Source organism: Chelonus insularis, unplaced genomic scaffold, assembly GCF_013357705.1.
Source record: "Chelonus insularis isolate UGA/USDA-ARS -01 unplaced genomic scaffold, ASM1335770v1 contig_17_pilon, whole genome shotgun sequence".
Taxonomy (NCBI): Eukaryota; Metazoa; Arthropoda; class Insecta; order Hymenoptera; family Braconidae; genus Chelonus; species Chelonus insularis.
In genome coordinates this window covers 2,136,876-2,151,060 of record NW_023276415.1, presented here as the reverse complement: position 1 = coordinate 2,151,060, position 14,185 = coordinate 2,136,876, and the positions used below count along the sequence as shown (strand labels likewise).

General features: G+C 29.3%; 3 protein-coding genes across 3 annotated transcripts; 2 read left to right on the top strand and 1 right to left on the bottom strand.

Moving 5' to 3' along the window:
• Window positions 1-817: 817 nt before the first annotated feature.
• On the bottom strand, window positions 818-1,438 carry LOC118064304 (uncharacterized). The gene is made up of 3 exons (XM_035078806.1): window positions 1,317-1,438; window positions 1,122-1,253; window positions 818-1,047 (listed from the first exon to the last, which is right to left on the bottom strand). The coding sequence occupies exons 1-3, from the start codon at window positions 1,369-1,371 to the stop codon at window positions 818-820; spliced, it is 417 nt and encodes a 138-aa protein (XP_034934697.1). The 5' UTR covers window positions 1,372-1,438.
• A 5,198-nt stretch (window positions 1,439-6,636) lies between these two features.
• On the top strand, window positions 6,637-10,875 carry LOC118064329 (uncharacterized). The gene is made up of 3 exons (XM_035078831.1): window positions 6,637-6,931; window positions 8,844-9,095; window positions 9,827-10,875. Exons 1-3 carry the CDS (start codon window positions 6,865-6,867, stop codon window positions 10,063-10,065), a joined length of 558 nt encoding a protein of 185 aa, XP_034934722.1. The 5' UTR covers window positions 6,637-6,864; the 3' UTR covers window positions 10,066-10,875.
• A 700-nt stretch (window positions 10,876-11,575) lies between these two features.
• On the top strand, window positions 11,576-14,154 carry LOC118064382 (uncharacterized). Its single transcript, XM_035078923.1, has 3 exons — window positions 11,576-11,946; window positions 12,200-12,364; window positions 13,230-14,154. Exons 1-3 carry the CDS (start codon window positions 11,868-11,870, stop codon window positions 13,451-13,453), a joined length of 468 nt encoding a protein of 155 aa, XP_034934814.1. The 5' UTR covers window positions 11,576-11,867; the 3' UTR covers window positions 13,454-14,154.
• The last annotated feature ends 31 nt before the right edge of the window (window positions 14,155-14,185 follow it).

The following is a 14,185-nucleotide window of genomic DNA, read 5'->3' as shown; positions in this document are numbered from 1 at the left end:
AGAATTAAATGTAATATAATGAATCAACTAATTATGTTAGCCATTGCTTGATAAAAGGGTATCTTTAGTGATAAGAAATAAGAATTCTGTGTAATTTATTTTCTTGAATGTATAAAATAAAGGAATTTTGTTTACATTCTACTTCAGAAGACCTGAGGGGTTGATGGGAACTTTTTGTGTCAGGGTCCGGCTATTGTGAAGGATTCTTAATGGATTGAGGTGGAATAAGTAAAGGTAGGTGGTGAATACTCACATCTAAACTAGAGCTTAAAGTGACGGGTAAGGGAACCGACAGAACTCTGAGTGGATAATGCTTCTTTTCCTGTGACATGGAACACGACAACGATCCGTACACATAAATGACGTAAATGCACAACGAACTTTATCATTTCTTATGTCATAGTAGCATTATCTTAGAAACTATAAATAACAAAAATGGTATAAAGTTATGTTCTTTTACCCCAATATTAAATAACGTTTTAAATAAATCAATACATGAGTTCATCCAATCATTTCTAAACATCACTTAGACTTAAATGCATACTTTGGAGCCTTATTTCATGTCAATGCCAATTGTACGCACGGAAAATATAGCGGATCCGGTAGATAACATTTCTAAACACGCATTGGCCTCGGCCAACATAATCATCTAAGTACTATCATTGTGTCTGCAATAATTATCAATTAGTAGAAATCAGTAGATGAATGACAATTTGTTTGTTGATAAGATGCTTTGAATCACGACACTTACTATTATCACTTTGATAATCATGATTTTATTAATATATCATACATTTGAAGATAATCATAGAATAAGTTAAATTAACAGCTCAGAAAATGATAAAAGAATTAACTGGATAATAAATACTAGTGGTAAACTCCATAAGACATTTTTAGAAGATTTATTACAACCTGGTCCACTCTTACACTCACATATATGTTGATAACTAGTTTGAGTATTTGCTCCTTTGTAACATTTATTGTCTTCTTTATAAAGAAATGCACACTCTCTTATTGTTACATACTCAGTGGGACTTTTAAAATAATCTAGAAATGGATAATTATTGAATTTAAATTGAATAGGTGGTAAGTAAAGTGATAAGCTTGATGATTAATTTTACATGCAGAGGACATTTTACGACATGCATTATGCATCTTTGAACAGTCTTGTAGGTATTTAGTATCAACAGCTTTCTCAGTACAGTTAGGATTTAGCAGACTATTGCATTGATAACATTTCATACTTTGACAGGCTAAAATACAATGAAGTTGACGTTAGACTCATTTAGTTTAGAACTCTATTGTATTCAACTTACATCTGTTGAAAAGAATGAACCAGACAAACAATATTCGTTTTAGGTTACAGACCATGCTTATCCGGTTATTACACGTTTAATCTGCTCAAATAAAATAAAATAAATTTTTTCCAGATATTACTTGTACAAACCAGAGATCATTAGCTGCATCAGATAATTCCAACTTTTGTATGTCAAGTAGTACACATTATTTTTATTAATTCATTTATATTTTGAGTAAGAGAACATTGGTCTGAACGAAATTAATCATGTGAAATTAGTTTAATAAAGCGTAGCTATCAAATTTTTTTAAATTTTAAAACCAAGCATTGTATTCTTTTTAATAAATTTATATAATAAAGAAGTAATGACATAAAAAAATTATAAGATTTTTTAAAATTAGTACATAATTTATATGGTTTTTTTTTAAATTGACTATTTTTTCGAAATCGATTGATAATTTTTGAAAACGAGCATGTTCTAAGTATAATTAATTTAAAAATTATGTACAAGTATAATTTTAGTCAAAAAATGAAATCATATTTGAAATTTTTCAAAAATTGTTGAATTTTTTAAACAAAAAAAAAAAATAACTTAGTTCATGTTTTATGAATATTTATTTATAAATGCAAAACTTGAAACTTTCAAATCTTTCGAATTTTTATCATTTTTAAAAAATAAAATTTAAAAAAAAGTAGTTCGCGTTAATGATCTTAAAGAAAGTTTATTTTATTCTTCGGATTAAGTAATAATGAATAATTTTTCTTCTTTGTAAATTTAAATTTTAGCAAAACTCTTTTCGACAGGCTGAACTAATGTTTTAAAAAATATTTTAGACTCTACAATTTGGCATTATGAATTTGAGGATTTTTAACTGATTTAGTCAATAAAAATAATAATTCTTCACGTAGTTTTTTTGTCACTTCAACATACACAATGTATTATCAATATTTTTAATAATTTCGGTTTTAACCAGTATTTAATCTAATCTAATAAAATATTTTATTCCATGTCACAAATAATGCTAAATAAAATTTTATGTAATACAATAGAAACTTCCAAACCATTTCAACGTAATAAAATATTAGTCAGAAGAATAATTTATCAATTGAACGACCACTTAATTCAAAAATTACTTTTGTTCTAAATTGATCTAATTTAATTTAAATGAGTTAATCTCTTTAAATAAAATCAATTTTTTATTATTTTTGAATTAAAAATTTTTCCACCAACTCCTAAAAGTTTTCCATCATAAAAATATATCAATTTTTTATCAGAATGAAATATTCGCTAGAAGAATATTCAAACTATCGAGTGATATCGGTCAAGGACTTTTAGCAAGTACTTCTAAAATACTGATTGTTAAACATGCTAAATGAATTCAATCTCTTGATTCTCACTTGCAAATTGACTAGGAAAATATTTCATACCCTTGTTTTTGCAAGTTATCAATTTCAAAAACAAAGTGTTCTCTTTGAGTTGAGATGACAAATTTACTCAAGAATCACATATTTACTAATACATTGATGCAATATGATTAATACATAATCTCTATAATCACAACAGATAATTGTGTATCAACCGAGGACACTGTGTCTGACTATTTGTAGACACATCTACTGTTTACGTCTGTCAACAAGTTAGTAGTTACAGACGTCGGTACACATGTCTTACGTCGTCGGTACTCAATTCACTGTCGATTAGACATCTTTTTTATCAGTAATAGATAAAAAACATATAAACAATTTGTTTATAATGATTAATTTAAAAACTTTCATTTTTGTTTATAAATTAAATTTTTTAAATGATTAAGTAATGATTTTACGACATGAACAAATGGTTACTTGTTTGTTAATTAACGTCACTATTTCTTTACAATTTGGTTAATTGTTTTTCAAGGATAAAAACAAGGATAAACATTTTTCAAACATTGTGTTTACTAAATATGCATTGAAGCATAGAAATGAGACTGAAGGTAATTGTAAATAATTTGCGTAATTTTTCGAAACATTGTCAAATATTTAAAAAAAAACAAATGACGATAAATAAATAGTGATGTTATTTTATAATATGTACGATATAAACATATATGTTTTTAATGTTTTCACTCATTCTCTCAGTGCTCCCCATTGGATATTATTGTTATTTGGGTCGCGCCAATGTGGCGCCAAATGTCTCGACGTTTGTATATCGCCCTTGTTTCCCTGTTCCGCCCTTTTTAGTCGTTACTACCCCGCAATAGAGAATACGTATTTTCTCTCTTTTCCCTAGATGATAGTCGTTCAAGCGTATAAGACTAAAATCTATGAAGAATGACACAATATCATTTCAAACAATCGAAATTTACATTTTAAATAAATTATGTAAGATGCTTCCAAATTTCTCCTTCATTAATGTTTTTGTTTCTACAAGGTTTTTTTTTTGAAGACAACATTATTTATTTTTGTTTCTTTTTATATAGTTTATTTTATTCTAAATATGATTATGTGTTGTCTGGCGCAAAATAGTAACTATTCAAAATCCTAGAATGTAATTTATCATTTCTTAGGTGCAAATCTTAAGTCTTTTTGAACCAACGCCAAAGATTTCCAAGTTTTCAACGATCCAATAGGGTCATCTCTTGGGAAAAATAATCGACGATTCTAATGCCTCTCTGATGTTAACATTAAAGATTTATGGCCTTCGACATATCGGTTTCGTATATTTTCTTTGCAACCAATTTTGTTTTTTATCGATATAATTTTCAACTATTTTCTTTTACCGTATTTTCCACCGTAAAAAAGTATTTTTCAACTTCAGTATCGCCACATAAAAAATAATGTCCTTTCTTCGATAAATTCCAGCTGTTTTCAGTTGCAAAAAAAGTATCCTCGAAATAATTATTTTTTGAGCTAACGTCGTTGCTAATTGGTATTAAAGGTTAACAAAATTTACCGATAAAGACCCGACACCGAATGAAGTAGAGAAAGAGAGTTAAAAAGTAATGAAAAATTACAGCGCAATAACTAAATGAGTCCAGCGCGTCGGCGCCCATTGTCAATGGTCACATTGGCGCCAGGCATCCTTTTCACCCTCACCACACATAATACCGCGTGATATCATCGCTGAAAACGAGGGTAGAAACTGCGAGCTCGTAGAACATCCCTCTCTTATGACATAAATATTTGTTGCATCGTTCTGAAGGATAACTTCGTTACTTAATATCCTTATCCAATTCAACTCATCAACGTCAGTATTCTTATATTTTTTCCCTTCAGGAAGAAAGACTACCCCTACATGAATCAGCATGTCAAATAGAATTAGTAATTTTCATTGAAAGCTCCGGCAATTTGTTAAAAAAAGGGGTCGATGTAATTTATCGTAATTTAAAATTTTATCATCTAAAATAAACATCTGATACTTTAATAAGTTAAATGTACTGACAATGAGAACAAATGATAGGAAAAATATTCTTTCACTAAGACAACAATTTGTTTCTGTTAAAAAAATGACTTCTGCAAGAAGCTTTCCATTTATTAGACTATTTTTCATAGCAGTCATAAGAGGAATAATTACAGATAATGCTGAAATGGAGTCATAAAATTTCAATGAGATTTAAGATAAAACAATAAAATTCAAGTTAAATGATAAAATTTTATATCAAAATTAAAATTAACACCACGTCTCTTATCAGTCAGAAGTTCAACTTGACCTAAGTCATTTCATCAAGACAAGATTCAAGTTCTTTCTAAACTAGAACATTTTCTTGTCAGGATTCCACTTTTCTTTTGAAACTCAAGACAATGGTTCGATGCATCTTAAACAAGACCTTGTTTAAATTTTTGGTCAGTTCTTAAATTGAATCTAACAATCGTAGCAAGAATTTTCCTAAGGACCTTCGATATTTTGTTTTGACGGTGAATTTCACGAGCAGAGAAGCTAGACATAATCAAGTCTGCGCAGAATCAACGGCATGAATATTTTGAGGAATTTCAAGAATATATTGGAAACGTTGCCAACGTTTTTATACTTGATTTCCTGGTTACCTTTATTTAGTTCATTACACTCAAAAGAGTAATTGGCTTCTATGCACAGGTTTAATTATGTAATGAAACAAATTGATACGAAGCATAAACTAAATGTGATTCGTTATTTTTCTAAGTGTTCCAATTAGAAATGAAGTTACTGTGACGTCTTGGACATCAGTTGTATTCACGATTCTTCTTCCTTCCTGTTTTTCTCCTTGTCTTGCAGCGACGTCCTCGTTTGGCACACGATATAGTAACGATCTTGAAAGCTCTCTGCGAACACCAGAAATGGGGACGACAGCTGCAGGGGTCGTAAAATTTTCATTGACTTCGTTTTAGACTGTCGTCACTTGCTATCTCCAACTCAACACCATTTTAAATCTAACAGTTGACCATTTCGTGATATGCAGATATCTAGAAATTCATGAGATCTTTCATTTTGCTGCTTATAAGTAGGTTGGATGAAAAACAAATTGTTGATACATTTTTTCTGTTCATTTCTTTTATCTCATTTGTACCTTACACTCGAGTAAATAACCCTGCAATTCCATCATTTATTTTGGTCCTTTTCGGCGACGCTTCGATTGTTGGACGGCTTGACGCCACATCAACTCATCTTTTCTCTTCACATTGTGATGGAATGAATATCTTGAGAATCCTGCCAATCGTCAGATAGATTAAGTCAATTTCTTTTGTCTCTTTAAGATGCATTACTTCAACACCACTTTCAGACTTTTTATGAGGATCTTCTTGACCCTGTTTCACCGCTTTTTAAATTACATTCCAGTGTAATCTATTTTGCTAAAAAAAATCAAACTCATCTGCTCTTTTTTATTTTATCTATAAAATTGTATTTAGAGTATACGTTGTAAAATATTTTAAATTCTTCACCTCCTGACTTGTATTTCCACTAAAGAAAATCCGATTCTAGTATAAGAAAATTTTCTTATTGTAGTATTCATTTCTCAGTTGATAAAAATACTGTGAAGTGAATAAGAAGAAAAGTTTCCAAGAGTTTGGCATGAAAACAAAAATGCTAAGTAATTTCTTAAACTCATTAAAGGAACTTATGTTGGGCATAAGTGTGAGCCAAAGTATCGAGGTGTTGGCAATAGATTTTAAGAGCAAAGTTACATTGCGTACGTCGTTGTCGTCGGTGACGTTAGATCATTGTAGAGAAGAAAGAGAATCCATAGGAAGCAAGAGCAAGAGAGAAGAGTGTTGAATAACTCCACCGGGGGAGAAAATAGAAAGGGCGGGAGAGAAAATTTGCGCGTGGTGAGAGCGTCTACTACGCATCATCATAGACAGAAGAGTAGTGTATATTGAAGAGAAAAGACGAGCGACAACATTCTTTGACACTCACGATTTTCTTCTGACTTGTATAGTCGTATATTTTACAGTATACAAATCCCCTTCCTCCTTTTTACTCCCTCGACTAGTCAACCAAGATACTTTTTGTCGCACCACCACCACAACGCCCACGAATATACGCCGAGCACCCTCCTTTCAACTCAGACGCTAGTTTCATAGTCGACTACGAGAAACACACGAGGATAGTCATGCAATCCAAATTTATACAAGTTCTACCGAGTTTTGTGCTTGTGTTTACACTGGCCATCACATCAGGTGAATTTATTCATTTATTGTCTATGCATTTTGTTATCAAATTATTTTTTTCATTGTTCAAGTGATTAAACAATTTTTTTTTTACGATTAATTATTAAAGCAAATAAAAATTTTATGATGAAAACTATGACTTTATTTATTTTATTATTTTTATAAATTAGTGAAAAAGTTTTATCATAAATATCAAGTTGATGAAATAAATTTATGAAAATTATTATGAATGTTACAACTTCATATTTGGAGTTTGGATTAAATGAAATTAAATGCGAGGAATGCAAACAATATTTTAATACATTAAAATAATAATAGTATTCAAATAACGCATGTTTTATTGAGTTATTACGGGAATTTAAAGTTTTTGTGGCATTTATCGTGATGAAGACGTTCTATTATTGAATCAACTCTGGAGATATATTTACCCTTGCTAATGTTAAAGTTAAATTGAGTTGAGAATTTATTTTTTCTATATTATTAAAAATTATAATAAATATTTTTATCTATTTTATATTTATCAATGAAATAAAAAATAATAACGTAATTCAACAATTGTTATTAATTAAATTAAATAATTAAAGTTGAAGTAATGAAGATGTTTGATTGAATGATTAGACATCGTGGGTTATTTAATGTGCAAAAATGTGATTGGTAGTAATTTAAGTAGTAACATGGTTCGTGATCCTTGACGAAAGTTTGCAGTGCTTTTATGGATTATCATTATCGATTGCTTTAACCCTCGCGTGGCCCCCATTTTAGGGGTTGAGTGTGCTGTTGTTTTTGACATTAATACCAAAGGGGAACGCACTCATCAAGTGTGTCAATAAAATCGCTGTAAACAGAAACATCGTTTAAACTCAATTTTCCTTCTCTTTTGGATGCTATTTTCTCGTTACTTAAAATTCATTCCGCAGTAATTCATTTTGGCCAACAACAATAACTAAAAATCCGCTACTCTATATAGCACTGTCAGAAGTTATTTAATGCCGTTTAATTGCCATGAACTTTAGGCAAGACAGTTTAAGTACCGTCCCTAAAATGGATTAAATCGTTAACATTTGCACGTTAACACAAGTAAATGTTACTAACAACATATTAGCTTTAAATCTTTCTCGGCGATGTAATTTTTTTTTTCATTGTTATATTGTCATTCGAAACACATCTATTTCTCTGTTATGTCTTTATAATAAAAAAAAAAGTTTAACGAATTCTTGTTGTTTTACCTTTCAGAGATGCTCTTATTTCATAAAACTAATTATTGGGTAACTCGAGAGCAATAATTTGCTGAGCTCCTGACGAAATTCCCTAACGACGATATTCTATATTTTATCTTGATTCTTAACGAAGAAAATAGTTAATTTATTCTTTATCTACACTAAAAACAAATTGTTTTAGGGGTAGAAAAAGCTTTTCTGTCATTTATTTGTTAATTTTCTTGATTTTTTTTCACGTCAGAATCTAATTGAAGTCTTGAATAAAATATTCATTTATTAGTTTATTTAGTTTTCTTTTAAATAAAAGTTAATTAAATTTTTTTATGAATATACATACTGTACTCCATTTCACACTTTTCAATCTTTGCATCATTAATCTTAAAGTAAGAATAATTTATGGTATGTGACATGAATATATGTAATAAATTACTGATTAGAATCACGTAACGAAATAATAAGCAAAGTCACGCAAGGAGACATGTACTTGTAAATTTAAAAAATGCTAAACTAAACTTGTTATTTAAAGCTCGTTGCTCGTCATAACGTATTAATTTAATATCCACAAAGGATTTATTTTTTCCCTTTTTTTCCTACAGAGTATTTGTTGTTTTTTTCCGTAAGATTATATTCTTTTGGCTTCTTTGAGACTGTTTAAATTTCATTCGTTTGCTTCCATAATCTAATCCGTTTTTTTTCCATATTAGGTGAAGCCCTCAAGTGCTATGAATGCATTGCCGTGGGTACTGGCACCGATGAATGTAATGGCGATATTGTGGTGAAATCTGGAGACAAAAATCTAGTTGAGTGTGACTTACGAAGCATGGAATTTTTTCACAGTAGACTCCAGGACAATTCTGCGTTAACTAGTATTTCTAGTGTTTTTGCTGTTGATTCACCGAAAACGTATCGGTCACAGACTAAAATGCCGATGTCTTGTGTTAACATTGGAATGAAAGGTATTATTCTTTTTTTTTGTACAAAGATACTTAAAACCATTTACGATTATTCAAATGTAAATTTATCATTATTTTTCAAAGAATTTTTAATTTGAACACACTGAAATCACAATTAAAAATTTCACGTCTTAAACTAATTATTGAAGATAAATAATAAAATATAAAATATAGATTAAATATAAAATTACTGTATATCTTTTATATAATGAAATAATATTATTTTTTATAAAGAATACAATTCTATTTTTGGTCGGCTTTTTCTGAAAATTCATGAAAATAAATAAAAATTAATCCTTTAGTTAAAAACCGTAAATTTATTAATTGAAAATTTCAACAAAATTTAATTCTTTTATCATCAAAATTAAGAATTCAGTCATAGCTAAAACAAATTTTCAAGTGTGTACAACTTCCAAATATTTATTTTTCAATCTTTAGGTACACCGTTATAAGAATAAATTTTTTATGTACTTGTGCTGATAAGAAAAAACAAATCCACAAATGTTTCTCTGTACTTTTTTTATCATCACCAAAACAAAAAAGGTGTGAAATAATTAAAAAAATTTTTCATTCAGCAGATTTCATTAACATGAAATTTAAATAATGCCTTGAGTATTATTAGGAATTAGAATATTTACACGTAAATGGCTTTTTGAATAATAAATGTAGTTCATCTAATAATTTCTTAACATAAAAAAAACTGAGATTAACATGAAGAAAATATCAACTTTCAGTTGGACCAGAGAAAGTAATCCTGAGAACCTGCCAAACAGCACAAACAGAAACAGTGAAGCCCTGCGCGGTAATAAGAGATAAAATTAAAAAAGATTTTTCAAATACAGTCACAGTAGACCACTGTGAAATATGCGAAGGAGATAAATGCAATGGCTCAGGCATCAAATCAACTTCGTACATTGTTACAGTACTTCCTCTCTTCATATCTCTTCTAGGAGTTTTTTATCGCTCAGCGTAACATCTTTATATTTAGTTTAAGCCAAAGAAACACGCGTGAAGAATAAAAACACAAGGATAACATAAAGATAAGGAAAAGAATAGAGTTGGAAAAAGAGTGGTGATAGAGAAGAACAGAAAGTGTAAAGGCGTACTGTCTGCTAATTTAAGCAATATTTCTCGAACCTGCAGTCTACCTACTCACACTTAAGTCTAATCATTTAGTTCGTACTTGGCTTTGTACTTAATTGCCGTGGCCTAATTTTTTGCATTAACGTTGACGCGGTATTGAGACCGAAAAGAATGACTAATGTCGTAAGAAGTTAAACAAAAATAATTATTGAGGTACTTGCTTTGCTCGCCTATGACACTACAGCATCTGTCATGTTGTTTGGTCTATTTTTTTGCTTAAAAATTTTAAATTAATAAATTTGCGTATCAAAAAACATTAGAACTTCCGAAGAAATTTTTTTGTGTATTGAGTTCAGCCAAGTACTCACTCGCAGACGCTGCATATTATAAATATATTAAGACTTATAAAATATTAATTATGAACTAAATGTAATAGTTAATAAGTACACTGAGTGGAAAGATTATTTTTCAAATAAGGTGAAATAAATGATAAAATATTATTTTTACTTTATCGAACAAAGTGATTTTCTCTAAACAATTGATTGACAATAGAATTTATTTGAAACAATATAACTGCTTGATAAGTAACTAAGTAATTATTTATATTTTTTTACATAAAAAAATAAATTATTTAATTCGAAGTAAACTCGTCTCTCAGTGTAGAATATTTTTATTCGAGTATTTTTTCTATTTGAATATATTTGCACGTATACATTATACATTCAAGTCTATATTTGTATGTAATTTAATCATTTTTGTAATCATCAAGATAATTTTACTTGATTTATATAATATACTATATACAAAAATATTCGAAAAATATAATCGATCATGAATAATTAAAATTCATCATCTTTTCATTATGCTTCCTAGAATATTTATTACAGCAAGGAAATCATTTTTTGTTCAAAAATAATTTCTTTACATGTTACCATGAAGAAAAAAAAAATATAAAAAAACTGTTATTGATAAATATTTAATTTACAAGAATAAATTATCATGTTTGAAAATAAATATATGTATACATACTTAAGAAAACAACAATGAAATAAAAAAAATGTGTTAAAAGTATATTAAAAAATTCCAAAAGCGTGCCTAAATGAAGCCTGCGCATAAAAAAATTCATAAGTAAGAAGATAAAAAGCAAATTATGCAACGAAACAAAACACTTTACTGAAAAAACAAGTAATGAAAATTAATAAAAAATTTTTTGCACGCATATGAAAAAATGTATCAAGACACAAATCCAATAATTACAGTGCTATCGAGCTTTCAAATTGACATAAAACACAGGTTTGCTGTTGTACCAAGACCATTATACCAAGTAATAAAAAATGATTACCCAGACATTGTTTCACGTTTTTTATAGCACATAATACATATATATTAGTAGTACATATGAAAGCAGAAGAACGTTGTCTTTTAGCGTAGGAGCGTCGTGTCTCATAATTATTTGCACTTTCTCTAAAGCAACACTGGAGAAGATTCAATATTCTTGATGACACACCTTCACTTCTCGTGCAAGGAGTCAATTTAAACGCATGTATGCGTGCACCGTAGTGACTTCTTTCATTCTCTCCCACTTGTATTCATCTTCATCAAGAGAGGTTGGTCTATCCTTGAATCATTAAGTAGTGATAACTTATCAGCTCCCGACGGTGGTAATAAGATTCTACAACGCATAAACTTTTGATGCACCTGTTTAATATTCAAGAGAGAATGAACGATCACTTTCGTGTGGTTTCTGTCGTTTTCATTATCTCACTGCTCAGTAAGTCCATCTAATTAAAAAAATATATTTTTTATGTGTCGTTCACTTTAACAATTGCCACTAGAATATCATTTAAAAGTTAAATTATTTTTCCAAGTGAAACAATTGAAAAGCATCCTCTATAAAAATTGGACTATTCAATTTAATTGAATCATTCTTTTCCATGTCTGAGGCAATAAACTTGAATTAGTTTTTAATTGAAATAAAATACAATGAGTTGTTTGTTAAATGTTTACTTAACTATTTTTTCTAGTTAAAAAAACATGTGGAGATAAGCTCTGGTGTTACGAATGCAACACAGATCTATCGATGGGACACAAGAGAGATTGCAACGACCCTTATTTACCTGGTTCTGCAATCGATCTCGTCGCTTGCCCTGAGGACGAACCTCATCACTGTCTCAAAGCACTCATATATTGTACGTAAGCAAAAAAGAAAATGAAAAAATAAAAATAGGGCATGATGAGAATGAGATGAGAAGAGAGAATTATTCAATTTTCCGTATTCACAGTTTGTTCTCACCGACGTGCAAAGTGACTCAGGCTAGAGATAAAGAGACCACAGTTATTTTAGAGTAGATTTCACGTGAGGTATTCGTGTTTTATATTCATGTGTTAGTTTACACTCATTTACAAAAATTATGCCTTTCTGTATTTACTTTTTTCATACTTATTTTTACTTTTTATAATACTTCTTAGTTAAAATTACTCTTCATGAACTTCCGACTATTTTTAAATACTTCTTGGTGACAAACATTGAATTTATCTTTAGTCAACCAGTAAATTAGATAAAAAAAATAAACACATTTGTACTTGAGAGTCATAAAGGTAATATTTAATTATCTTTCGTATTGCGTAGGAAGCTTGAAAAGAATAAAATAAAATATATGTGAATAAAGAAAAAAATTTGTTCAATATTCAGTGCATAATATTTTTTTTTTCACATTGTCTAACTCTGAGACAATCACTCGTAATGGAATTTTTTATGTACATTTTTTTTTATCATCTATTTATAAAGTTTTTATCGCAACCAGTGTTTTATAAATAAACTAAATTGATTTGCGATTTGAATGAACTTAATTTACACGTTGATTCATTCTACTCGTGTGCTATAACACTCTTCAAAGTGGAATGAAGTTATTTAGTCTGATTTATTATTAAAGAATTTAGTTTTAAAATAATCACCTTGTTGATAATTTAAAAAATTTATTGTTTACTTAAACTTCCACTTATTTATGATGCTCTAGTATTCCAGAAAGTTTTAATCCATAAATTTTTTTACAGATAAAAATATTCATGCGACATTAAGGAGTTGTGTTCCATCACGATTTAGAAACTCTTATTGCACGACCAATGACAAGTTTCCGGAGGCTCTTGTCACCTGTACATTTTGCGAAGAATATGCTTGCAATCTATCACCGAGGCTTGCGGTGCGATTGTCGACTTTACTGATGATATTTTTACCGTCAGCACTTATCGTCACTTGCAATCTCTATCACAAACTGTGACACTAGTTTTATGAAGGAAAGCTTAAAGTAAAATTGCGATACAAGGTCTCAATAGATGATAAAAATGAAGAATAAAAATCACTTTAAAAGACATTGTTAATTTTAACTTCTATTTTGTTAATAGATTTCACATCTAATTGCTCTGAATAAAAAAAAATGTCAATCGATGCTAAAGGAAGTGTCTTAGCAAAGTAACAACCGGAAAGACGAGTTGTCTCGATATAGAAGTTGAAAATTAAATAATCCTGCGAATAGAGGTGAGGCAAAAGAGACGAAGATGAAAAGATGAAATGAGGAGATAAAGAGGAATGAGGAAAAGGAGGTGATACATACAGACTATATATTATTTAAGACTTTGTTAGCATATGTATGTAACAATACTGAACAGAAGAAATAAATGTGTGTAAAGATGAGCAAAGGAACAGGTCAAATGGTCGAGTCAATTTGGTAATGCTTCGTAGGGTTAAATACACTCGTGACCCTCATCTTCAAGTCGGCTACTTTAACGAGACAGAGGCCTCACTTTATCTTGGCAATATTAAAGATCATAACAAAAATACTAACTAATTTTTAGCCAATGACATATTTTATAAATATTTTGTCATAATCATTATTTATTATGGTGACTAATCGATAGTTATTTTTTATTTTTATTGGAAATATTTTTGTAACAATAAAATATCATTTAAGTGCACACAGTACAGGTATTTTTGTAATTCATTTCATTTAGAT